This window comes from Dromiciops gliroides, chromosome 2, assembly GCF_019393635.1.
Source record: "Dromiciops gliroides isolate mDroGli1 chromosome 2, mDroGli1.pri, whole genome shotgun sequence".
In the NCBI taxonomy this organism is placed as follows: domain Eukaryota; kingdom Metazoa; phylum Chordata; class Mammalia; order Microbiotheria; family Microbiotheriidae; genus Dromiciops; species Dromiciops gliroides.
This window is the reverse complement of record NC_057862.1, coordinates 63,368,918-63,396,744: the sequence shown is the minus strand read 5'-3', so window position 1 is coordinate 63,396,744 and position 27,827 is coordinate 63,368,918. Positions and strand designations below refer to the sequence as shown.

The following is a 27,827-nucleotide window of genomic DNA, read 5'->3' as shown; positions in this document are numbered from 1 at the left end:
CTCACTCGCGACACCCATCCCGGGACCCTAGAGAACCTCGCGCTCGGAGGGAAACTTCTTCACTCTTCCCTCCTCCCCCTTTCTCACTCCAGCTCTCCCTTTGAATCCCCCCTCCTTCCTCTGCCCGCCCCATCCCTGCCGCAGGGCGCACGCGCCGGGCCACCGTTACCTAGGGAAGGAAAAGACGCGATCCCAGCCATAGTAAATGCGTGTCTGGGATGCTGACATTGGCCTCGGCGGCGAGAGGGGAGCGGGCGCTCGGACTGCTGCAGCCATTGTCGGTCTCAGGGTTGTTTTCGTCGTCGGGGGGCAGGGAGAGTGTGGGGGTGGCGACGGTGGTGCTGGTGCTGGTGTACCGCCGAGCTCTCGGCTGGGCATGGACATGGGCGTGGACGTGTGGGGGGTGGAGGGGGGACGGGACGCGCCCTCTTCTTGGGACCCGGACCCTTCTGGAGAGGGGAGGGCTGGGGTCGGGAGGGTCGCCTTCTAGTCCCGGCCTGGGTAAGCTAGAGCAAGGTTCTTAACTTTCGTCATCTGTAAAATGAGGGAGTTGAACTCCGAGCCTCCGTTTCCCCATTTCTAAAGCGAGAAGATTGAACTAAAGTGTGCTACTCCCTTATTACTCTTCTCCACCACCTCGTCCCCTCTCTTCCCTTCTCTCCCTTCCATCTTTCCTAACCCCTCTCTCCTCCGTTCTACTATTCCGTTTCTTCTTCCTTTTCTCCTCTCTTTCCAATCATTTCTTTCCTCCTTCCTATCTTCTCTTTCCAACCTTCCTTTCCCTCCTTCCCCCTTTCCATTCCTCCTTTCCCCCTCTTTCCCTCTCTTCTCCTCTCCTCTTCCTCCCTCTTCCCAACTTTTCCTCTCCCTTCCCTTCTCCCACCCCATATTACCTTCCTCTGCCACCTTCCTTCCCTTCCTCCCAAGAACTTTCCTTCCAAATATGATCCTTTCTTCTTCTCCCACACTCCTTTCTTCATGCCCTCCCACACACCTTCTTTTCTCCCTTTCCCATTCTTCTTCCCCTCTCTTCCTCTTCCCTCCCTTTCTCTTGGCTTCTCCTTCCCTCTTTCTTCATTCCTCCCTCCTCTCCCTTTTCCCTCCTTACCCCTCTGCTTCCTTCTTTCCCTTTTTCCTCTTCCTCCTTTTCCAAATCCTGCCCACCTCCTCATAAGGGTCAAATTGAAGTTAGTGGGCCAGAAAGAGTCTCCTCCCAAATCTCCTCCCTTCTTTATTTAGAGCCTCTTGGAGCTGGAAAGGAACTGGGAGGTAATTTATTCCATCCTTACTCTCTCCCCCAACCCGTTTTCATTTTACTGACTAGGAAACAGAGACAGAGATAGCAAAACAGTTCAATTTCGAAAACAATTACTGAGTATACCTCCTACATGCACCATTTTAGGCCTGTGGATCCAAGGATGAAAAGGGGTATAGCCATATGATTACTACAACTTGTAAGGGGCTTACAGATATCTAAGGTAACTTCTTTCTTTTACACCTGAAGAGTTGGAGAGAAAGAAACACAAGGGAGATGATCTTGGGTCACACGAGTCTCAAGACAAGGATTTGAACCTCTTTCTCTAAATCCCAATAGAATATTTTTTTTTCCTCATTCGGGAAATTTACTAATTCCAGTAGAATTGATTAGATGGTGGGATATGGGGGAGAGAAGGCTCCCACTGTCCTGGCAGATCCTTTCCTAGATAGGAAGATCAAGCAAAAGGATGAAGGATTATTAGGTAGGGATCATTTCTGGCAGGTATCAGTAATTAGGGAGGGTTCAGGGAATATTCTGGGAGGAAGTTAGTTCCTAACAGGGGTTCTTAAGCTTCTTCTGTGTCAGACCCTTTCGGCACTGTGCTGAAGCTTATGGCACACTTCTCAGAGGAATGGTTTTAAATGCACAAAACATAAACTATACAGGATGACAAAGAACAGCAGTTTTATTGAAAGAGTTGACAAAATATTTTTCCCATCTGAATTCTCCAAGCTCCTGAAATACATTTCCTACTTTGGGAGCGGGGGTGCGGAATCTACTCCAGGAAAAGAATTCCTGGCCTAAAAGGAAAAGAAAGATCTGGACTTGGTACAGATGTAGGAGTAATTCATTTTAGGCTTATGGCATTGGGCATGGAGGCTGGAGAGGGCAGGATGAGAATAGAGAACAACCAGTGGTCCAATTTGACTGGAATATCGCATGCTCCAAGGGGAATGTGTGAAATCCATCTGGAAATGTAGGTTGGAGATGTTGGGACTTCTTCCAGGTCACACAGGAAGACATTCAATTCATTGTTCTTTCTGTACCAATGCTGTTTCCCAGGGATCATTGAGGATGGTTGTGAATTGACAACTGATGTGTCCCTGAAGTGCTAGGGAGACAGGTATACTTGGAGATGTGCTAGTACTTACTGCTGATGTACTTAAGGAGAAAGAGGAAGCTGAGGTGAGGGCTACTTGGGCTCCAGGTTCTTTGTTGCTATGGAATGCTTATTATAATTATTTTGTTCACCGGCCCTGGAGTCAGGAGTACCTGAGTTCAAATCCGGCCTCAGACACTTAACACTTACTAGCTGTGTGACCCTGGGCAAGTCACTTAACCCCAATTGCCTCACTAAAAAAAAACCCAAAAAAACAAAAAATAATTATTTTGTTAATTATCCCAGCCTTTAGATCACCATAGTGCATACAATTTAATTATGGTACTTAATATTTTGGACACTAATTATTTGAGGGTAAAACATGAATAATGTGATAGTACGTTAGAATTTTGATAGGGCCTGCAAGGTATACTCTGACAAGGCTCCACCTTCTCCTTAGGACAGGAGGAAATATTGGTTGTTAAATGAATTGGACAGTTCTTCCTGACTGTGTCTCCTCCTTTTGTTACCGAAGGACTATCTTAGCTCTAGAACAATTGCATTACCCTGAGGTGTTTTTAGAGGGGTGGCCTCAGCAAGGGAGGATTTGAAATATATGTGTAATTCCTCAGTGTTTCTCTTATAAATCTTCTAAGAGGTCTATTTCACCTCAGATGTCCCCTGCTTTAGCATTAATCCACCTCCTAGGGGAAAAAAAAGGTTTCGCACTTTAAAAAATTAACAAAAGAAAAAGCAAACAAAAAAATCCAAAACCAAAAATCAGGCAACAACAAAACCCCAAGCCTTTAAAGCATTAGCTGGAGGCTAATTTCCTTCTCCAGTTCATTTTACAGATGAGGAAACTGAGGCCCACAGGATTAAGTGACTTGCCCAGGGTCACAGAGCTAGTAAGTGTTTGAGGCCAGATTTGAATTCACAAAATTGAGCCTTCCTGAGTCTGGGCCCCAGTGCACCACCTAGCTGCCCCTGACTGACTATACCCATTCCAATACCATTTTTAATGTCAAATAAGGGGACTTTATTGACAGAGATCTGTAGAATCATAGATCTAGAGATGGAAGGTATCTTAGAAGTCAACTGATCCAACCTTCTCCCTCCCCCACTTTAGGGCAGTTCCAGAGCAATGGCAATGGGTAGTTTACTAGATAATGTGACAAGTCCTCCTGAAGGGGAATGAGACCTTTTTGTGGGTAGGGGGTGTAAAGCAATGACCAAGATTATTGTACATTTTTTAGTATTTTTATTCAATAAAAACAAATTTCAAATCAAAGCTAACAAAAAGGCAACATAGCAAATTCCTCCAATTGACAGTAAATACAGTACAAGGATTATTTAAGATAGTATAGCAAATGAGGTCAATTTTGAGTTTAGCAGGTATTGAACCTTGCTTTTCACATGATCTGAAAGCATTGCCTGTAGTGCTGTGACCCAGATGAATGGGCTGTCAGATTTGAGTGTGAAACATGTGAACTTAGTCTGTGTGAGTTTCAGTTGAGAGCTGTAATACCTATTCTATTCCTTAATGTCATCAGTTTTGATAAGTTACAGTATACAAACTGATTTTTTTTTTAAAGCCTTGCAACATGAATTTTAATAACTTGTTTTTACACCCCTTCATTTCTCAGTGTGTCTCCCCTCCTTCCTCGCATAACAAAGCAAAAGAGAGAAAAAAGAAACAGTTCAGCAAAGCAAACCAACACATCAAAAAGAGTCTGACATCTGTAGTCAAAGGGTATGGTCAAAAGCTACTTTCTTTGTATTATTCCATATTTGCTTTCCAGAATGGGCCAATTTGCCACTCAGCCAACAGTGCTAACCATCTTGATACAACTCCTCCATCACTTAACCTGTCCCTTTTGTCATCTTTGTTAATTTGCAGGGTCTGAGTTGAAAACTTAGAGCTGTTTTGATTTGCATTTTTCCTCTTGTTAATGGTTTGGAATTTTCTTTCATATAGTTGTTAATACTTCTCTTTTCAGGACTGTTCTTTCAAATACTTTGATCAATTATCTATTGAGGAATGGCATTTGTTCTATTTGTTAGTTGTTTATATTGCCTGGATATAAGACCCTTATCAGAGATATCTGATACAAAGATTTTCCCCTCTATTTGTTCAATAGTTGCAGTCATTTATTTTTTCCTAAGGAAAATCTTTTCAGTTTCACGAAGTCACAAAGATCCATTTTATATTTTGGGGTTGCTTTTTTCCTTTATTTGGTTCAAGATTCATTCTCTAGCCATAACTGTGAAAGGTACCAGAACTGGTTCTCTTTAATTTTCTTATGCTATGACCTTTAATATTAATGTCACATTTTATTTTGAGTTTATTGTATGTGCTTTTAAGTTGTTGGCCTAAACCTAAATTATTCCAGGCTTTTCTAGTAGTTCTTGCCGAATAGGAATTTCTTTCCTAGGTAATTTATTATTTGGAGTTTATCAAACACTGGATTATTGAGTTTAGTTATTTCTGATTCTTCCTTGTCTAGACTGTTCCATTGATCTACTTTTCTTTTAAGCCATATTAAATATAAAAAACGACACCTTTTATGAAATTGAAATAACTCAAGAGTAATTAATCATAATTATTCGAATTATTTAGTAATTAAATTTAGACTTGTTTAAAATTTTTATTTTCTCTACTTTAAAAAAGTGAAATAATATATTACTTCATAATGGATAAATGCATATAATTGGTTTGAAGAGAAAATTAATTGGAACAACTCAGACTAGTGTTAGCATAGATGATAGAAACAATTTAAGTTGGGAGGGGGATAAAAATACCCTAATCTAGAAAATATGATCTTCTCTCTCATTGAGATTCATAATTACTGTCATTGATGGAGAAGAAATAATGCTTACTTTGCTTTGTAAATATGAGTTAACTGCAGAGAGCATAGCATTTAAACAATAGAAATGACATTTGAAAATGTACATGCAGAATACTTTGATGAGACTTTTCTGGCCAAGATGGTGACATAAAAGTTTCCTGCTTAGTGAACGCTTCTGAGAACCACCTTTGGAGTGATGATGAGGTATTCCACATGAAACAAAAACTTCTATAAAACGTAAGATATATAGCAATGAGTTCCTTTATCCCATCTGGCACTGTTTCTAAGGATGTGACCTGAAGCCGACATGCTCTTTTGGTTGGGGGGAACTCTTTAAAAAAAAACCCATAAAAGCATTTTATTATTTTCCAATTACATGTAAAGATAGTTTTCAACATTTGTTTTCATAAGATTTTTAGTTCCAAATTTTTCTCCCTCTCTCCCTTCTCTCCCCACTCACCAAGACAGAAAGCAATCTGATATAGGTTATATATGTACAATCACATTAAACATATTTCTGCATTAGTCATGTTGTAAAATAAGAATCAGAAAAAAGGGGAAAAACGTCAAAAAAGAAAAACACAAAAACAAAAGTAGAAACACTATCATTCAATCTGCATTTAGAGTCCACAGTTCTTTTTTCTGAATGTGGAGAACCTTTTCCATCATGAGTTCTTTGGAATTGTCTTGGATCATTGTATTGCTGAGAAAAGCTAAGTCTATCACAGTTGATCATCACACAGTGTTGCTGCTACTGGGTACAGTGTTCTCCTGGTTCTGCTCACTTCATCCAGCATCAGTCCACTTAAGTCTTTCCAGGTTTTTCTGAAATCTGCCTGATCATTTCTTACAGCTCAATAGTATTCTATTACATTCATGTACCACAACTTGTTCAGCCATTCCCCAATTGATGAACATCCCCTCAATTTCCAATTCTTTGCCACCACAAGGAGAGCTGCTATAAATATGTTTGTACATGTGAGTCCTTTTCCCTTTCTTATGGATCAAAGGGTATGCACCATTTTTATAGACCTTTGGGCATAGTTCCAAATTGCTCTCCAGAATGGTTGGATCAGTTCACAACTCCACCAACACCACATTAGTGTCCTAATTTTTCCACAACTTCTCCAACATTTATTATTTTTCTTTTTTGTCATATTAACCAATCTGATAGGTGTGAGGTGGTACTTCAGAGTTGTTTTAATTTGCATTTCTATAATCAATAGTGATTTAGAGCATTTTTTCATATGGCATTAGTTTTGATTTCTTCATCTGAAAACTGCCTGTTCATATCTTTTGACTATTTCTCAATTGGGGATTGCATTCTTATAAATTTGATTTAGTTCCCTATATATTTTAGAAATGAGGCCTTTATCAGAAATATTGGCTGTAAAAATTGTTTCCCAGCTTTCTGCTTCCCTTCTAATTTTGGATGCATTGCTTCTGTTTGTATAAAACCTTTTTAATTTAATGTAATCAAAATCATCCATTTTGCATTTCATAATATTCTCTATCTCTTGTTTGGTCATAAACTCTTCTCCTCTCCATAGATCTGAGAGGTAAATTATTCCTTCCTTTCCAAATTTACCTATGGTATCACCCTTTATATCTAAATCATGTATCAATTTTGACCTTATTTTGGTATACAGTGTAAGATGTTGGTCTATACCTAGTTTCTGCCAAATTAGCTTCTAGTTTTCCAAGCAGTTTTTGTCAAATACTGACTTCCTATCCCAGAAGCTGGAGTCTTTGGGTTTATCAAGTAGATCACTATAGTTATTTACTGCTGTGCATCCTGTGAATAACCTATTCCCATTGATCCACCACTCTATTTCTTAGCCAGTACCAAATAGTTTTGATGACTGCTGCTTTATAGTATAGTTTCAATGGGGAGAACTCTTGTGACAGGAGCTGTCAATATTAGACTAAAGCCTAGTACTGTTGATAGGTAATTGCACCAGGAGATAGGACTGAGGCTACTGTGATTTTCTGTTTGGGAGCTAGGTCAAGAGAAAGTAGCTGACTTTTTAGACTTCCTGTTTGGGAACTGTGAAGGGTTGGGCTCTGGTCCTAGTTCTAATTCAGGCTTGCAGAAGGAAACAGGAGTTGATCCTGGGTGATATCCTAGTCTTGGGATTACAGGGACCAGGACCCTACCTATACCCTGTCCCAGACTGGCACCTGCACTGCAAGGGAAGAGAGGGAGTGGTGTGGCATCTACTCTGGTACATGATGGCCTACTCTGAGTTTGTAGCAGAAGACAGAACCTAGGCCTAGCCATTCCATCCAGTACTGAGGTAGTGGGTAGAGCTTGACTCTGTTAGAAAGTCCTAATTTAGGAACTGAACTTGAAGAGATAGATGAACAGAATAAAAGGAAAAACCCTCATAATACAATGAAGAAATAGCATTTGTTAAGACATTTCCGAGACAAAATCCCAAAAGAAAAATACTATGCAATAATTTCAAGTGGAAGCTGGAAAAAACCATCAGATTGACTATTAGGATTCCTAAGAGTAGGTGGAAGAAATAAAAGAAGAGCTGAAATGAGATAAAGAATGAAATTACAGCATTTGGAAGTAAACAGTTTATAACACAAGGGTGGAAAATCTTACCCAAGTGGAAGACATCGTGAAAAACAGAATTGAGCAAACAGAATCAATATTGCAATGATATAACATAGAATATTAGAGCAAACTCAAAAGACAGAATTTATTGTCACATCCAGAGAAAGTTAGATGTTCTTAATGAACAATAATATATTTCCCCTAAAACCACAACTAACATAAAAAGAATTGTTTGGATTTTATGAGGTTACTTTATCCTTCAGCTACTGTTATAGGGGGCCCAGTGGTTAGAGAGCTGTGACTGGAATCAGGAAGACATCAGTTCAAATCCCACCTCAGACACTCACTAATTGTGTGACCCTGGGCAAATCACTTAACACTGCTTGCATCAGTCTTCTCATCTGTAAAATGAGCTGGAGAAAGAAATGCCAAACCATTCCAGCATCTTTGATAAGAAACCCCCAAATGGGGTCATGAAGAGTCAGACAGGACTGAAACCACTGAACAACAAGAAGTAGCTATTGGTGTGGTTGAAGTTATGGTTGCTGGGTCATTTGCAAAGCAGCTTCTGTAGGAGGATAATGACCATGAATTTGTGATCATTTAATAGTGTAAGGGCCAAATTTAATATGGGGAGTGTTAATTGGGCAGCTTGCTGTAATATTGGGGCAAGAAAGGAGATTAACAGCCTCTTTAAAAAACAAAACAGGATTTATTAATGGGAACAATTTTTTGTTTTTTGGTGGGGCTATGGGGGTTAAGTGACTTGCCCAGGGTCACACAGCTAAGTGTCAAGTGTCTGAGGCCGGATCTGAACTCAGGTATTCCCGAATCCAGGGCCGGTGCTTTATCCACTGCGCCACCAGCTGCCCTGGAACAAATTTAAAGCACAAGTAAGGTTAATAGAACTAGGGACAATAAAAAAAGGAATAGGGGAAGGGAAAAAAATATAACCAGCAAACTCACCACCACCCTGAAACAGCAGTTTCAAAAAGAATCAGCTGCACAGCATTCCCTGGTCTTGCTTCTTCTACCGCTCACGCCAGAGTGTCCGTCTCCTTTCTTCTCTCTCCCAGAAGCCCCCTCTCCCACAGGAAGTAGGGCTGACCACACACACACAGCCCCAAGCTAATTGGCTGGCAGCCCCGATTGAAAGAACTAACAAGTGTCTCTGCAAATGCTGGCGCCCAGCTTCCGGATGCCGAAAACCACCTGACTGCCTTCACCGGGCTTCCCGTCATTATAATTTGGCCAGGACCATGCAGGTGCGTGGGTATTTGGCTCGAGGCCAGTGTGTGTGCTGGGGTCTTCAATCCCAGCCAAAGATGGGGTCACAGAAACCCCAAATCACAACCAATTCCTTACAATAGACAAATCTTACTTTGCATTTCAAGTGAATGAAGTGACAGAAGTAGTTAAAGATTCTCATTTGCTTACATGTGTATAATGCTGAAACTGATGTTAGGGAAGATTTGTTACTTTGTGAACTTATTGATGACAGTACCACATTAAGAGAAATTTTCCATATAATTGATGAATTTTTGAATGAAAATTGTGCAGCTAGGTGGCAGAGTAAATAAAGCACTGGCCCTGGTGTCATTAGAACCTGAGTTCAAATTTCACCTCAGACACTTACTAGATGTGCGACCCTGGGCGAGTCACTTAAACCCAAATGCCTTAAATATCCAGGCCAGTTGTTCTGATATATATTTTGCGACTGAACTCAGATGGCTCTGGAGGAGAGAGTGAGGTTGATGACCTTGCTCCCTCACTTGAATCCAATTCATTGCAAGTCATGAGAATCTGTCATGTTCCTCTTCAACAACAAAGGACAAACAACAACAACAAGAAATGAAAATTACATAATGTGGGAGAATTGCATTGGACTCTGAGACACTTGGAACTTATCAGTGAATGAAATGCAGGTCTGTAAGCATTAATTAAATATGTGTCACCTTGTACAATTTGCACACATCACATGGTTCACAAATCAATTTATTAAGAAATATGACTGAAGGGGGCAGCTAGGTGGCACAGTGAATAAAGCACTGGCCCTGGATTCAGGAAGACCTGAGTTCAAATCTGGCCTCAGACACTTGACACTTACTAGCTGTGTGACTCTGGGCAAGTCACTTAACCCCCATTGCCCCACAAAAAAAAAAAAAGAAATATGACTGAAAAACAACATAAAAATTGTGACAAAATAACCTACCTTTAAAAAACAACAACACAGCACAGTCTGTTAAAAGGAAGACTCTTTGTAAAATTATGTGACAATGTAGGGGCAAAGCCTTGCATGTTTTACTGCTATAAATATATTGACTTTCAAATGTGAAAGTACTTTGAATGGCTTTTAAATTAAAAGAAGAAATCACCATTTTCTTAGTGTTAATAATAAAGATGAAGCAAATTCTTTAACAAAAATTTCCTCCTGAAATTGGTGTACTTTGTGGATGTTTGAAAAACTGAGTATTTTACATCAATGCAAGATTATCAGGTACAGTATAAATATTTACAAAAATGTATTTGATATGTTTTACAATTTAAAAAATACCTGTTCTGCAAATGAAGAATTGCTTGATTAACCTCTTGACTAGTCTATAAAAGCAACTTATTTGAAAGATCTGGCTATTTATAAATATTAATACATAAGGAACCCATCAACAAATATGATGTGTTTGTTCTTATTTGTCTAAACAAAAATAGTTAATAGAAGTATCTTTTGGCTGCACAGTGAAAGAAGTGCTTGCCACTGAAAAAATTTCTGATTTGTCCAAAGGTGAATCTCTGCTATAATAAAAGTGAAATATTTTACTAATGTTCATAACATCTTACTTGTGTGAAGTACAGCTGTCTGCTTTAACTAAAGACAGAATAGTGATTTTTAGTTAGTGACTGGAAAAGAATCTACTTAGGAGGATCATCAGTGATGCCACAATTTGAGAAATGTTTCCCTATGTGAGAAAATAATGGGATTTTGGCAGATACTCAAAGGCTCACCTGGAGATTAATCTAAACTGATTGAATTAAGTGAGAGTGATTGACTGCTGATTAGCCTACTTCAAGTTAATTAGATCATAACCACACCTGGCTAGCCCTTAAGAAGGTATTGTTCGGGGCAGCTAGGTGGCACAGTGGATAAACACCGGCCCTGGATTCAGGATTACCTGAGTTCAAATCCGGCCTCAGACACTTAACACTTACTAGCTGTGTGACCCTGGGCAAGTCACTTAACCCCAATTGCCTTACCGAAGAAAACCAAAACCACCCCCCCCCCAAAAGAAGGTATTGTTCTCAGAAGCTAAGGACTTTGAACTCAGCTGGAGACCAGCTTCAAGTCCAGTGAACCAATGGAATTGGATGATGCCTACCAATCAGCTTGAAGCAGTGTGTAAGGACCGCCTCTGCTCCAGACCTATAAAAAGCTTCCATACTAAGTTTGAGAGGAGTTCGTGGTTGAAGCAGGCTCATGGTGGAGGACTTGAGGAAGAACCTGACCAGGCTGGAACTCTAGGCTAGACAGGCCTCTTAACGTTCTGAACTCCACGTGAATACCTGGTATGCTTTAATAAATGCTTAATGCCCAAAGACTGGTGCTAAAGCTTCTAATTTAAGGTGACCACATTAGACTTTTTAGACATACATTAAATTTTAAACGTCACACCTTAAAAACAAACCCTCTCATATGAATAATGTTATTATGATTATTATTTTGCTCTGATCTTGTAGAGTTGCCTAGAGCACTGAGAGCTGAGTAACTTGCCTGATCTTGCACATGGGTTCTTTGAGACCAAGAAAATCATCCTGACTCTGATTCCGACATTCTATCTTTTTTTCCTTTCCTTTCTTTTCTTTTTTTTTTTTTTTTGGTGAGGCAATTGGGGTTAAGTGACTTGCCCAGGGTCACATAGCTAGTAAGTGTCAAGTGTCTGAGGCTGGCTTTGAAATCAGGTCCTCCTGAATCCAGGGCCAGTGCTTTATCTATTGAGCCACCTAGCTGCCCCTAATGAAACACTTAAAAACTTTTTTTCTTTACTTTTTTTTTGAAAGGAAATGAGGGTTAAGTGACTTGCCCAAGGTCACACAGCTAGTTAGTATCAAATATCTGAGGCCAGATTTGAACTCAGGTCCTCCTGAATCCAGAGTGGGTGCTTTATCCACGGTGCCACCTAGCTGCCCCATTCTATCTAATAGGTCTTTTTATTTTATAAGCTATAAATGTGAAAATTGCAAAGGAATTTTTTCAATCAACTGGTATTTCTGGTATTATTTTATATTTAAGATTTGTTTTGTATTATAAAAATATAAGTTTAAACAATTTTACTTAAATTAAATATGAACTAAGTAAACGAATTGCAGGGTCTTAAAAAATAAATGTCAGATTTTTTTTTTTATCTGAGGAGGAGTCATTAAATAAAGCTTGGAAACCATTTTCCTAAGGGACTTGTCCACCTGAGCAAGCCGTATTACTGTGTGACAGCTGTTGGTTTTTCCTTATTGTTGATCTGCCATCTGCTTATTGACATTATTTCCACCTATTGTCTAGTCTGTCTTTTTGGAGCAACACAGAATATATCTATTTCCTCTCTCAAAAAAGAATTCTTAAATATTTGAAGACCACTGTTCTGTCTCCCTACAAAACATAACTGATCACTTAGTTATACAGAAACAGATAGCAGTACATGGACTATAATGCAAGCCTACTGATCCTCAAGGCTTTATCTTTTTCTTTTTCTTTCCATATAAATATTTTATTATTTCCCAGTTACATTTAGAGATAATTTTCAACATTGCTTTTTATTAGATTTCTAGTATCTTTTTCTTTTTTTTCTCTCATACCATTTTTTTCTTTTTACTTATGACCATTATTGTCCCATGACTGCTTGGTTCTCAATTTTGCCGCCCAATCTAGTACTGCCTTCTTGGTATTATCATTTCTAATTTCATAATTAAAGATTCTAATCTCACTCATCATATGTTATTTCTTTAGGATCCTGCTAGCTGATGGCCTGAGTAGACGTCTTATATTTAACTCATTCTCTTTTTCCTTCAGCCCTCCCCTTTCCTAACTTCTCTATTACTTCTCAGAGCACTACCAAACTCCCAGTCACCCCGGTTTACAACCTACTGGCCTCCTCAACTCCTTATTCTGTCTATTGCTTTCAGGATCAAATATAAAATCTGTTTGGTGTTCAAAGCCATTCGTAATCTATGGCACTCATCACTACTTTCCAGTTTTCTTATACTTTATACCTCTACTGGTTTACCACCCCTCCTTACCCCCCTCCCCTGCCACTCTCACCCCACCCCAGGGTCCTTACTCCCTCTGTTACTTCTTCTTCCCCTTACCCCCTTGCAAAAAACCCTCCCCCTTTCTCTTCCTTGGACAAGAGACTCCATCTCTTGTCTCTAGGCATTTTCTTTTTTTTTTCTTTTTTTCTTTTTAATGTATAAGGTATTTTATTTTTTCTGTTACATGTAAAGATAGTTCTCAACTTTTGTTTATACAAGCTTTACAATTTCAGATTTTTCTCCCTCCCTCCCCTCCCTCCCCCCTCCCCTAGACAGCAGGTAATCTGATATAGGTTATGTCTATATATCTCTATACATATACATATAGATATAGATATATACACACACACACATATATATACACATAATAACATTAATCCTATTTCTGCATTAATCCTGTTACAAGAGAAAAAATCAGAGCAGTGATGCAAAACCTCAAAATGGGAAAAAAAAAAACAACAGCACCCAAAACAAAAGAAATAATATTGTTCAATCAGCATCTATACTCCACAGTTCTTTCTTTCCTTGGATTTGGAGATCCTCTTCTATCATGAGTTCCCTGGAACTCTTCTGTACCATTGCATTGGTGAGAAGAATATAGTCCATCACAGTAGGTCAACACTCAATGTTGATGATACTGTGTACAATGTTCTTCTGGTTCTGCTCATCTCACTCATCATCAGCTCACGTAAGACCCTCCAGGTTTCTCTGAACTCTTCCTGCTCATCATTTCTTACAGCACAATAGTATTCCATTGTATTCATATACCACAACTTGTCCAGCCATTCCCCAATTGATGGGCACCCCCTCAACTTCCAATTCCTTGCTACCACGTAAAGAGCAGCTATAAATATTTTTGTACATGTGGGTCCCTTTCCCCCTTCCATGATTTCTTTGGGCAAAAGACCTAAAAGTGGAATTGCTGGGTCAAAGGGTGTCTCTAGGCATTTTCACTGGTTGTCCCCATATGCTTGGAATATTCTTCCTTCTCATCTCTACTTCCTGGCTTCCTTCAAGTCCCCACTAAAATCCCACCTGTTGCAGATTCCCCAATCTCCCTTAATTCTAGTGCCTTTACTCTGGCAATCATTTCCAGTTTATTCTGTCTTTACCTTGTTCATGTGTAGTTGTTTGTGTGTTGTCTCTCCCTATAGCCTGTGAGGTCCTTGAGAGGAGAGACTATCTTTTACCTTTCTTTATATTTCCAGTGCGTAACACGATGCCTGGCACCTAATAGGTGCCTTATAAATGTTTACTGACTAATCAACATGCCAATTTATGGCAGATGTGTTCATGAGATTGGCAGGACTTACACCTAGAAAGGTATCTTATGGATGATTTACTCTAACCTCCTCCTTTTACAGTTGAAGAAACTGAGATCCAGAGTGATTATTTGATTTACCCAGTGACAATCAGGTAATAAGTAAGTCAAGCCAGTATTCAGAATGAAGACTAATGACACCAGAACTAGTGCTCTTTCTATGAAATGGCACTTTTGTTGGTTGTTAAAGACTTCGTGTGCTACTTCTTCCAGATAGCATGTTTTCTTTATAGTGAGAGATAAAAAAATGACTTATGGGAACTTTAGAAAGTGTGGGAAGTTTATAAGGAATTCACATTTTGGGGCTTTTAAGCCTTGAAGATAACTTTTGGGTTATCAGTACCCCTCACAACATACCGTGTAGTCCTCTGGCAACTTCATTTATGTGTAATTGTCTAAACTTAGGAGAGCTCATTGGGATAGTGGCTCCAGATATAGAGCACGAGGGGTTCCTGGTGTCTTTTATTTCTTTCAAGCCTGACTTCTAGGCTTTCCTTTATATATGAAACATTCATGGTCCCACACATATGTGGGATTTGGTGGCCTTTGAGTAGCAGTTACCTTTCTTGCTGCTGACAGATTTTTCTTATAGAGTGCTCATTTTTACCTTTGCCTTTCTTTAACCATCCTGTGAATTATTTGGTGACATCTTAACATTTACTATTGATACTACATTGTGTGCCATTGTCTTAACTGAAATGGTTAGTTGTCACTGATACAATATATTTATTTACACTGCTGTTTTCAGTGGATACAAATGGAGTCCAGATACCTTCGAAAGTTCCTTGGCAGCTGCTTGTGTCAAGCCCTTGCAGATGTCGTCAAATTTCAACCAGTAGACCCAATAGAGTACTTAGCATTCTGGCTTTACAAATATAAAGATAATATGGTTGCGGAAGAATTGGTGAGTATGCAGGAGGGCAAACAACCAAGTCAGATGGTCTGATTGGTGTATTTTTAACGATTCATAGAATTTTTTTTAAAATATATTGCTAGCGGCAAATGGAACTGGCTCAGTTGCACCGAGAGCAAGAAATAGCTAGGATGGAGCAGGAAATGTTGGAACATTTGAAAGAAGAGGAGCTATTGTTTCAGCAGGTATGACAAAGATTAATCTTTTAGGATTAAAATCTGACTTTTATTAGTTTTATAAATCTTTTGTGATGTATTCTTATTCATGGTGGGTGTTTAGAAATTTTTGTTAAACTTGTAAAATAATGTAAATTTCTGTCTGTGTCTCAATATTTCTCAATATCTATCTGTCTATCCATCCATTCCTCTCTCTTTGTCTCTGTGTGTGTGTGTTGTGTGTGTGTGTGCGCGTAGTACTAGGGAATTGGCTTAGCTCAGCAGCTACTCTGAAAGAGAGACTACAGGGAAAGGGGGAATCCTCCCCCAACTTAAATAGGAGACATTTTTATCGTTATGATGAGAAGGGAGGCCTCAGGAGTCAGGAACAGGGCAAGTCAGTGTTCCCACCTGCATTCTTCTCTATCATTTTCCCTATAGGCTGTTATCCTTCTGTTTTCCTGTATGATCTCTCTCCATTGCTTTCTCTCCCTATTGACTGGGTAGTACCACCTACCTCAAAGGGTTATTGTAAGGCTTAAATGAGAGATAACATGTGTAAAGCATTTTGCAAACTTTAAAAGCATTATATAAACACCAGCTATTGTTATCATTATTACTCTTGTTTTCTATTTCTTGTTCTTTCCTCTGCCTTCTTATCTTTGTTTTTTTTCTCCCTCAGATAACATGGTAGGGGGGGGTACCATAGTCACATGCTGGCCATTTGATAAACTTTGAATAAGAATTTGTAGGTAAAACCCACTAGGCTTGAACCCCTTCCTTTTCCTCTTCATAGTTGTTTTTTGGCTAAGACAAACTTTCAGAAGAAAAAATTGAGATGAAGGTGTAGGAATTTCTCAGAAGTCTTTTCTAAATACCTTTTGCTTTGAAAACGCTTTTTGAAGTTAGTAAATGTTGACTGTTAGTGTTAAGATCACAGCCAAATCAGTGAGCAGGACTATGCACATACTGAGAAGGGGCTATAATAATCTGTTCAGAATGTAGTTCAGACTACCTGATGATACTGTTTTGAAGCCTATCAGTGCCCAATATAAAAAAGTGTGGGAGAATCATTTTGCCAGGACTTTTCATTGTTTCCCTGAAAATCAAGAGAAAGTGTGGAGGAGAGAAAGGACAGTGGTGTGTAGCCTTACAAACCAAGGCAAAGCTAACAGAATTTGGGGGTAAACTATAAGCTCTTTGATCCTGCTGCCATAGATTTTTCTTCTAATGATTTTAAAATTCATTTTCTATTTTTTCAATTAAGGTTAAAGTAGAGTGACTCACTTGTTATTGCTATTGGTGGTGTAGTGGATAGAGCACTGGGCTTGGAATCAGGAAGATTTGTCTATATGAGTTAAAATCTGGCCTCAGATACTTGCTGGTTGTGTGACCCTAGGCAAGTCACTTAACCTCATTTGCCTCAGTTTGCTCTTCTATAAAATGAGCTAGAGAAGAAAGTGGCAAATATCTTTGTCAAAAAAACTTCAAATGGGGTCACAAGGAGTTGGACATGACTCAACAACAACTGACTTGGTGGGGAACATTTTTTCTTTCACAGGACAGGAGGTATAGGGCTGGGGAATCAGTTGAGGTATGTAACAGAAGATTTAATTAAAATTAAATTCAAAAGACACATATTAAGTATGTACTAAGTGCAAGGTATACGAGGGTAGAGTTATAGGAGAGAGACAGAGACAGAGAGAGAGACAAGAGAGAGATAGACAAGAGACACAGAGACAGAGAGAGACAGACAGAGATAGAGACAGAGAGTAGGAGAGAAGACAGAGAATTTTAAAAATACAAAGGCTTGTTACCAAGAGGGTTAAGCACTCTAAGCATTTTGCAAACCTTAAAATGCTCTATAAATGTTAGGTATTGTTATCATTGTTGTTTTTGTTGTTACTCTAACAGCCAAGTTTATTAGACCACTGAAGAGATTGTGCTCTGAAGGGAGCAGGCACAGCATTTCACTATTTAGGGCCCAATTTAGTACATACCTCTTTGTCCTAACAGAACCAAAGGATCTTCATCCTCATTATAAGCAAATAATCTAACCAGAAATAGCAGTGTGGGCTAAATCAGTCGATACTGAGTCATGTTTGTGATAAAATAAGAGCATTACAGTCGACAGTTGTGTCAAAAGTTTACTGGTAAAATGTAAGCTCTATTTATGCTTAATTAGCTGTTTTGATTATTAGTGACTTCAAGGAATATACACAAGACTTTCCCTTCATTACCTTAAATGATCAAGAGTTGTGTATATGAGGACTAATCTTTGGCCAGTGAGAGTTTTTGAAATTTGAATAGTTCTTGAAAATCGTATAAAGAAAATTACTTGATTTATTACCAATTGTAGATACAATTTAGTTATCAAGGTAATTTACTTGCAGTTTTTGTTCTTAGTAGCTATTTTTAAGAATTTAAATCTTTTATTAAATATTTTTGTGTGTTTCAGAAATTTAGGTGGGTGCATACAATTTTGTTACTCCTGGGAAATTTAAGAATAGAAGAACAGATCCATAGTAATTAATCTTATTCTAATTTATTTTATCTATATATTTATTTTTGTATGTTTAGCAACAGCTAGAATTGGAACTGCAAGAAAAAGAGAGGCAGAGACTTGAAGAGTTAGAGAAGGTACTTTGAAGTTTGATATCTCTTCTAACATACTACCTTTACATTATCTTTAAATGCTCTCTTTAAATTGTATGCCTAATTACTCTTTTGGATCAATAATGGGCTGTAAGAAATAATGACTGATGTTAAACATTAAGAAAATGACTTGGTATTGTCTCCAAGTTGGAAATGAAAATTTATAGAAATGCAAGCTATAATAACAATAATTTAGGTCTTTTTGTACATGTTTTATTACAGGTAATTTTGTAGATGATGCTTAAAGCAGATTTAAGGCTTTAAAATGTAATAAATGCTCAGAGAAAATCTACAATTAAAAGCCACTTGTTTAAATAAATGTTTTAAGAGAATACAATCAAAAGCATATAAGTCAAAAAAATAGTAATTTCCTCCTGCAGATTCTGCACACCCTGGAAGGGATTCTCTATCAAGCAGTAGAGGCAAGCACTGATTCACCATGGGTTAAGATTTTTTATGCCTCAGGAAGCATGGCTTTCTTGCTCTTTTAATGGGTGATCTCAATTTATATAAAACAGTTGTTCCAGCCCCAGGTAGATAAGTGGCCCATCTTTCACAGAAACAAACTATATATTTTTTCTTTTTAAAAGATTAAAAAATTTATTTAGTATTTCATTTTTCCCTCAATTACATGTAAAACAATTTTTAACATTCATCTTTTAAAACTTTGAGTCCCAGATTCTTTCCCTTCCTTCCTCCTCACCCCCTCATTGAGATGACAGTCAATTTGATGTATGATATACATGTGTAGTCTCGCAAAACATATTTCCATATTAGTTATGTTGTGAAAGAAAACATAGACCCCAAAAATACCCTCAAGAACATCAAGAAATTTTTTTAAAGTATTTTTTTTTTTTTGGTGAGGCAGTTGGGGTTAAGTGACTTGCCCAGGGTCACACAGCTAGTAAGTGTCAAGTGTCTGAGGCCAGATTTGAACTTAGGTACTCCTGACTCCAGGGCCAGTGCTCTATCCACTGCGCCATCTAGCTGCCCCAAAAAGTAATTTTTTTTTAAAGTATGCTTCAATATGCACTCAGATACCATCAGTTCTTTGTCTGGGAAATGGATAGCATCTTCCAGATTTGTTTTGGACCATTGTATTGCTGAGAATAGCTAAGTCATTTACAGCAGATCATCTTACAGTATTGCTATTACTTTGTACATAGTACATTTCATTTTACATCAGCTCATGTAAGTCTTTCCAGGTTTTTCTGAGAGCATCCTGCTCATCATTTCTTATAGCACAATAGTATTCCATCACAATTGCATAGCATAATTTGTTCAGCCATTCCATAATTGATGGGCATTCCCTCCCCCACCCCAATTTCCAACTCCATGCCACCAGAAAAGAGCTTCTATAAATACTTGCATACATACAGGTCCTTTCCCCTTTAAAAAAAAATCTCTTTTTTAGATACACACCTAGTAGTGACACTGCTAGGTCAAAGGGTATGTATGATTTTATAGCCTTTGGGCACAGTTCCAAATTGCTTCAAAGAATGGTTGAATCAGTTCACAGCTCCACCAACAGTTCATTAATATCCCATTTTTCCCACATCCCCTGAAACAATGTCATTCTCCTTTTCTGTCCTATTAGCCATTCTAAAAGGAATGAGGTATCACCTCAGAGTTGTTTCAATTTGTATTCTTCCAATCAGTAGTAATTTAGAGTACTTTCTCATATGGCTGTAGATAGTTTTGATTACTTTATCTGAAAACTTCATATCTCCTTTATCCATGGGAGAATGGATCCTATTTTTATAAATTTGACTCAATTCTCTAGATTTTTGAGAAATGAGGCCTTTCTTAGAGAAATTTGGCTTAACATTTTTCCTGTTACTGTTGATAACTGTATTTCCCTCCATCCTATTCCCTACCCCAATTTATTTTATTCTCTCTCCTTTTACTCTATCCTCCTCAAATGTGTTTTGCTTTTGACTACTCTTTCCCCAAGTCTGCCCTCACTTCTATCACCTCATTTCTCTTAGCCCCTTCCCCTCCTACTTTCCTGTAGGGTAAGGGATTTCTATACCCAATTGAGTATGTATTGGCTCTTTGAGCCAATTCTGACTACTCCCTCTTTCCCTGGCCCCCACCCCAGAATTTTCCACTGTAAAAATGTTTTCTTGCCTCTTTTATGTGAGATAATTTACTCCATTCTACCCCTCCCTTTCCCTTTTCCACAATGCATTCCTCTTTTTCAGCCCTTAATTTTAATGTTTTTAATATCTTCCCTTCTTATTCAACTCGCACCTGCCCTCTGTATATACTTCAGAGTCCTCTAATAATAAGAATGTTTTTATGAGTTACAAGCATCATCTTCCCATGAAGCAGACAGTTTAACCTTATTAAGTCTCTTTCCTGTTTACTTTCGAGTCTTGTATTTGAAAGTGAATCTTCTATTCAGCTCTGGTCTTTTTATCAAGAATGCTTAGGGCAGCTAGATAGCGCAGTGGATAGAGCACTGGCCCTGGATTCAGGAGGACCTGAGTTCAAATCCAGCCTCAGACACTTAACAATTACTAGCTGTGTGAGTCCTCTATTTCACTGGATGTCCATTTTTTCCTTCTGTGAAAGACTATACTGTTGCCCTCTGGAATATCGTATTCCAAGCATTCTGATTCTTTAATTTAGAAGCCGGCAAATCTTGTATTATCCTGAGTGGCGCTCTATGATAACTTGAATTGTTTCTTTTGGGCTGCTTGTAACATTCTCTCCATGACCTGAGAGTTCTGAAATTTGACTATAATATTCCTGGGAGTTTTCATTTTGGGATCTCTCTTAGGAGGTGATTGGTGGACTCTTTCAATTTCTATTTTACCCTCTGGTTCTAAAATATCAGGGTAGTTTTCCTTGATAATTTCTTGAAAGATGATATCTAGGCTTTTTTTTTTTTTGATCATGGCCTTCAGATATTCCAACAATTTTTAAATGATCTCTCCTGGATCTGTTTTGTATTTGACTACTACTTTATTTATTTATTTATTTATTTATTTATTTTTTATTTTTGGTGGGCAATGGTGGTTAAGTGACTTGCCCAGGGTCACACAGCTAGTAAGTGTCAAGTGTCAGAGGCTGGATTTGAACTCAGGTACTCCTGAATCCAGGGCCAGTGCTTTATCCACTGCACCACCTAGCTGCCCCACTGACTACTACTTTTTAACGCATTTTTCTCTTCATTGGCTTTTTGTACCTCTTTTACCATTTGGCCTATTTGCTTTTTAAAGTATTATTTTATTCAGTATTATTTTATGTGTCTCCTTTACCAAGCTGTTGACTCTTTCTTCATGATTTTCTTCTATCACTCTCATTTCTCTTCCCAATTTTTCTTCTACTTCTATTACTTGATTTTCAAAATCCTTTTTGAGCTCTTCCATGGCCTGAGACCAATTCATAGTTTTCCTGGAGGCTTTGGATGTTGGAGCTTTAACTTTATTATCTTGAGTGTATGTTTTGATCTTTGTCACCATAGTAACTTTCTATGGACAGATTTTTTCCTGTAATTTAACCATTTTTTTTCTAGTCTATTTCTTGACTTTTCAATTTCTATTTTACCTTCTGCTTCTAGAATATCAGGGCAATTTTCCCTGACAATTTCCTGGAAGATGATGCCTAAGCTCTTTCCTTGATCATGGTTTTCAGATAGTTCAGTAATTTTCAAATGATCTCTTTCAATGCTTCATGCAACTTTCAAACTGTGAAGAGTTGTGAATATGCATTGATAGAAAGAGGTTTCTTACCAGGTGCTCCCAATACCAATTTGTAGTTGGAATGAACTGAAGCTAAAATTGAAGGATGCTGACAATGATTGAGAAGAAATAATGAAACAGGGTTTAATATGAAGAATATGAGAGATCATGAAAATGTCAATAGGCTTTATGTAGTTTATGTAGTCATATGTGAATTTATTACCACCAAGGAATCTGATAATAGAACTGCTCTCTAGAAGTTTAATGTAGTCTGATGTATGCATTTTTGTATTTTTATTTAGCAACAACTTGAAATGGAAATGCTAGAAAGAGAAAGGTTGGCCTTGGAAGAGCAGCTACAGAAGGTATTCATGCAGTGTCTATTTACATTATATATTCAGTCTATTCTTATTATATGCCTTTGTGTTATCTTTAAACTATATGTTTGATTATTCTTTTTCATTAAGAATAGGCTATTGGTAATAGCTAATGGGATGCAATTAAGCACTTTGAATGATTAACAGGAAAAATTACTTCTATGATGAAAATGAAAAATTTCCCTAAATAAAAACTATATGAATGCAATTGAAAAGAAAATTGCATATAATGCAGAGAAAGTAGAAAAAACATTTAGAATTTAGTTTTAGAAAAAACTCAGATGAAAAGGAACTTTAAAAGCTTTTAAAATGACAAATTGTGGATGGGATAGGTCAAAATACTTTAATCTCATTATTACAAACATTCTGGAAGATTTTTCAAAAGCAAAGAATTTTGAGCACTAGGAAAATTTTCAGAAAATTTCCAAACATTGAAAAAAAAAAAACCAAAAGCACTGTTAGAATGAATTCATATATTTCTATGAAGAAGAAGCTTAATATTTACTCATGTAATAATTTAATCATGACCCTGATTAGAAAATATTCCTTCAATCTGCAAAGCAAAAGACAGATATGGCTCTGGAGTCAAAGGATCTGGTATCAATCTCGGTTCTGCCAATGACTGTTAATGTGATCTTGGGCAAGCCACAGAGTCTCAGTTTTCTCATCTGTAAAATGATAGTGTTGGCCCAGACAGTGCCAGAGCTCCCTTCTAGATCTAGAACTGTGCTCCTGTCATCCTGTGATATACAAAGAGGGGATCAATTAGGATCATGGCAAATTTTCTTAGGCTGACCGGAGAAATTGGAATAGAATAATGATGCCGACATTTAACACAGTGCTTCAATGTTTGCAAAAATGTCCCATCCATCAACTCATTTGAGTCTCTCAAGGTTATAAATTGTGTGCTGCAAGTATTGCTGTCCTCATTTTGCAAATGTAAAGAGTGAAACTCAAGTGACTTTTATAAGGTCACATAGTTAATAGGTTTCAGGGGTGGGATTTGAATCTGGGTCTTTCTAATTTCAGGTACAGTGACCTCTCAACTCTGTCATAGATGGATCAGGTGTATCTAGTTATAGCAAAAAAGAGCTCCCTCTTTCTTTACTGTCTCTTGAACAAAGTTTAATATTTCTTGAACATAAACAGTTTAACTCTTTAACATGTTGTGAACTTACTTTGTCCTGGATACTTTTTGCCCTATCGACAATATATTCGGGGCAGCTAGGTGGCACAGTGGATAGAGCACCGGCCCTGGAGTCAGGAGTACCTGAGTTCAAATCTGGCCTCAGACACTTAACACTTACTAGCTGTGTGACCCTGGGCAAGTCACTTAACCCCAATTGCCTCACTTTAAAAAAAAGAGGAAAAAAAAGACAATGCATTGGGGATTCAGTATATAAATACTGTGAACTGGCTTTTCAACGGGGTTACATTTGGAGTTTATATAAAAATGGATCATGTGCTGGATAACATCAGTCAACAAACATTTATGAAGCACCTACTATGTCCTAGGCACTATGCTAAATGCTGGAGATACAAAGAAAGGCAAAAGACTGTCCCTGCTCTCAAGGAGCTTACAGTCTAACGGGGAGACAACATGCAGATGATCTGTACAAACAAGATATAGGCATGATAAAAAGGAAATCATCTTGGAGGCAAGGCACTGAGATGAAGGACTGAGAAAGACGTCTTGAAGATGGTGGGACTTTAATTGAAACCTGAAGGAAGCCGGAAAAGTCAAGAAGCTATAGAGAAGCAGAAAATGTATATTCTATGTTTATAGATCATAATACAATGAAGCTTGAGTAGATCATAGTACTGTAAGACAAATGTGACTGGACACTGTGGTGCAGTATAGAGATGCTGGCCATGGAGTCAGAAAGACCTGGGTTCATATCTTGTCTGTCACACATGCCAGTTGTGTGACTGTGCCAGTAATGTAACTTCTCAGTGCCCCCAGGCAACACTTTTGTTCTATGTTACCTATGAGTAATCTGTATCAATGCAAGGAGTTTGCACATCAGACATCTCCAAACCAATGAAAACACTGGTCTAGAGTTCCCTTCAATACACCTTCTGCCACCACCCAAAACCAAAACCAAGCTGAAGGAATAGGTCTAGGTGGAAATGAAAAAAAAAAAACCCAACAACCATCCAATTTATTAAGTAATGATTTGGTGAAAAGGGAAATTTCAAAAGTCAGTATCATATCACATTAAATAGAGTGACAAGACATTGGCTGCATTTCAAAATATATTACAAACAACCAAAGTGGTGCTCAGAGGAAGGCTTATAGGAAGCCAAATATATATATTAATAGGCAGGAAAAGGGAAGCTTGGGGTGATGAGTCTCCAGTTAGAAAATGAACAAGACTAATTTATCAATAGGAAGCAGAAAAAGATGGAGGTAACTATGATCAGAGCAGAGATGAATGAAACAGAAAAAGGAAACAGCTGAATTTATAAGGAGCAGTTTTTGAAAGGACCAAGAAAATTTGATAGACAGTCACAATATTTAATTCTAAATAGAGAAGAGACCCTAAGTACTGACATTAAAAGTGAGAGATTATAAGCCCCCAAAATCAAGAAACAATTTCAGACACAGTTCTGTTAATAATCTTAAAGACTTACTTAGATCACTGTGAACAAAACCATAAAAGAGCCAGATTGACAAAACAGAGTGGACAAGACTCAGAAGAAAAACCTGATAGATCATTAGAAGATGCAGTAGGAACAGACTTTCAAACAAAAAATCAGTTCTTATATTAGCTAGACTCTAAACCTAGTAAAGATATTGGGCTTCTTCCTTCCTTATATGTGATAAATTGCTAGCTAACAGTACTATGTGCGAAAATAGAAATGAAACTGAAGATGAAGTTAGGAATGGCAGGTGGACCAGACTGTATATATAGAAGAAAGCTGTCCTGGAGGTGATGTAATTTTGAAAAACACATGAAAGATTGAAAGATTGATTTTTAAGCTATGAGAGAGAGAGAGAGAGAGAGAGAGAGAGAGAGAGAGAGAGAGAGAGAGAGAGAGAGAGAGAGAGAGATTCTAAATGATAGGAGAGATAACATTAATTTGGAAATTCTGGGGCAGATGGTTTAGAGAAGAGAAATAATGGATCCAGGGAGGTCAAATAGGAGGATATTATAATAGTAAAGGTGAGAGTTAATGAGAGGTTAAAAAAGAGTAGTGGCTTGTGAATGGAGAGATTGGGAAGAGGGCAGGTACAAGAGATGCTATGGAAATAAAATTGACAAAGCCCAGCAACTGATCAGATCGATGGGGGCAGCAAGAGGAAGGTAGAGGAATGATTTCAAATCTTGTACTGTAAATCTTGGTGACTGGAAGGTTAGTGGTATTTTGCATCTTCAACTACCTACATCTTGAACTGCATTTCCCATAGATATATTAAACTCAACATTTCCAAAACTGTATTCATTATCTCATCCACTGCCAACTTTTCTTTCTCCTCAACTTACCTTTTACTGTTGAGGGTACCACCATCCTTCTGGGCACCCAGGCTTGCAACCTAGATCTCATGCTCACATCCTCCCTTTCACCTTACATATTCAATCTCTTGCCAAGACTTGTTGATGTTCCCTATGTGATATCTCTTGCAAATGTCTCCCTCTCTCCTCTGGAATTACCAGATTCTTTTTGAACAGAGATTGATGTGAATTGCACTGAATGAGAGGGCATGGATAATTATGATCCGTACTATTGGAGGAAATACTTACATTGCAGGTTTATGAAATTTTTGTCCTTAATATGATGACCTCTCTTAATAAAACTGAATACAAAATGGCAATTAGATTTATATATTTGAATGAACTATTGCTTAATTACTCTGATTCTACTGTGAGAATGATGCCACAATGTACATTTGATCATTCAGAAAAACTGAATGAAGATGAGAATGTATACAAAATATGTTTTTGTTCAACTTTTTTTTTTTTATAAATACTATTATAGTCAGAGGCCCAGGAGGAGCAAAGTGGGGAAGAAGAAGAGCAAGTAGAAATTCCAGTGGAAGGGGTAAGGAGAAAAATAATTGTTTCAATTCAGCTTCTAAACCAACAAATAAATTGAATATGAGGAAAAAGAGAATAATGACAACTATCAGGAAGGGCTTCCTGTAGGAAAGCCTTATTCACTAATTTTAATCAGTCTTATTTTAATCAAGTAACTAAGGTAATAAAGACTTAATTGGGGTAGCCCTTGTCTATCTATATTCTAGTCATAACAAGTCCCAAATGTGCTTTCAAGCAAAATCTCAAAGTTAATGAAAATATTCATTTATCAATCATTTATTAAGTGCTTGCTAGATCATTGTAATATAAGCACTAGGGGAGACAAAAAGATAATCATTTTTTATAAATAACCAGAATCTTCTGAGAGACTGATAGCATTATTTTAAAAAGATTAGGTTACACATATATTTTTTAAGTATTTTTAAATGCTTTAAGATTGCTTTTAATAAATTTGTACTCTTCCCTGGAAAATCCTCTAATCATCAGCAGCCATTTTACCCTAACTATAACAAATGAATTTAAAATGCTTTGAAAACCTTAAATATGTTATTATGACTATATTTAGTGTGTTGGTTGTAAATACAGAAATAACCATTTTAAAACAGATTAACTTTTTTTTGTAAAGCCACTTAAAATTGAAATTGAATTCTTTGAATTGTAGGATGACTTAACCAAGACATTAGCTGAAATTAGCGATAGGTATGGAGCACCTAACTTAAGTCGAGTTGAAGAATTAGATGAACCAACAACTTCTGAAGTATGTATTTTTAGAAAAGGTGGATTTGATAAGAAAAGACTTAATTTTGGTTAGAGTATAATACTAAATGCGTCAGGGTTGTGGGCCTGTAGCTTCACAGCAAGACAATCTTTTCAGTGGCCAGACTTTGGATCCTGAATTCCAGATAGCCAATTTTGCAGATATAGTATTGACCACAAGAGGGATAGGTAGGAAACTGAGTAGATCACAAATCCATCTCTGCTGGAAACACCTGAAATCGTGTGATTGATATCAGAATAACGACTATAGAAAAAGGACAGAACTTAAATATGTACTACATACTTCATGAAATTCTTAGGTTTGTATGATCAGTTATTGATTTGGGCTTTTAATAATCAAAACAATATTTTCGAATACTAATTATATTAATACCTTGAGTTTTTTGGCAAGAAATTTGGTAGCCACTTCTACCAAACTCAAAATTCTGAGGCCAATCCAATTCAATTGAGCAAACATTTATTGGGTGACTACACAAGGCATTTTAGGGCAAATTAATAAGCTAATGAAGAGTTCATATTTTCATAAGATTTACATGATTTTAATGGATCCTTTAGAACTGTTTTGAAAACAGAATTCATTAAAAAATTCTCTTGATTTTATTGATTATAATCAACCCAAACTGAAACAGTACACATAGTCAAATAGAAGGTTATCTAAACATTGTATCTATTTGCTTTGTGACATTTTCAAAGTTTAGATAATGCTGAAGAATAATATTTGCTTTTTATTTTGTTTTTAGGTAACATTAAATGATGAAAAAGAAGGCAAAGAGCAATGAGCATTGGCAATATACATATTTTTTCTTGTTACAGTTTTCAGTAAAGAAAATCTCCAC

At 37.5% G+C, this 27,827-nt stretch overlaps 1 protein-coding gene across 2 annotated transcripts; it reads left to right on the top strand.

The window, feature by feature from the left end:
- The first annotated feature begins 138 nt into the window (after positions 1-138).
- On the top strand, positions 139-27,827 carry DYDC1 (DPY30 domain containing 1). 2 transcript variants are annotated; one of them, XM_043986647.1, is made up of 9 exons: positions 139-277; positions 4,004-4,110; positions 15,134-15,289; positions 15,382-15,483; positions 18,034-18,093; positions 22,100-22,162; positions 26,156-26,218; positions 26,876-26,971; positions 27,732-27,781. In XM_043986647.1, exons 3-9 carry the CDS (start codon positions 15,143-15,145, stop codon positions 27,768-27,770), a joined length of 570 nt encoding a protein of 189 aa, XP_043842582.1. In that variant the 5' UTR covers positions 139-277; positions 4,004-4,110; positions 15,134-15,142; the 3' UTR covers positions 27,771-27,781. The 2 variants fall into 2 exon arrangements, with proteins under 2 accessions (XP_043842582.1, XP_043842583.1); XM_043986648.1 differs by lacking the exon at positions 26,876-26,971 and having other exon boundaries at positions 27,732-27,827.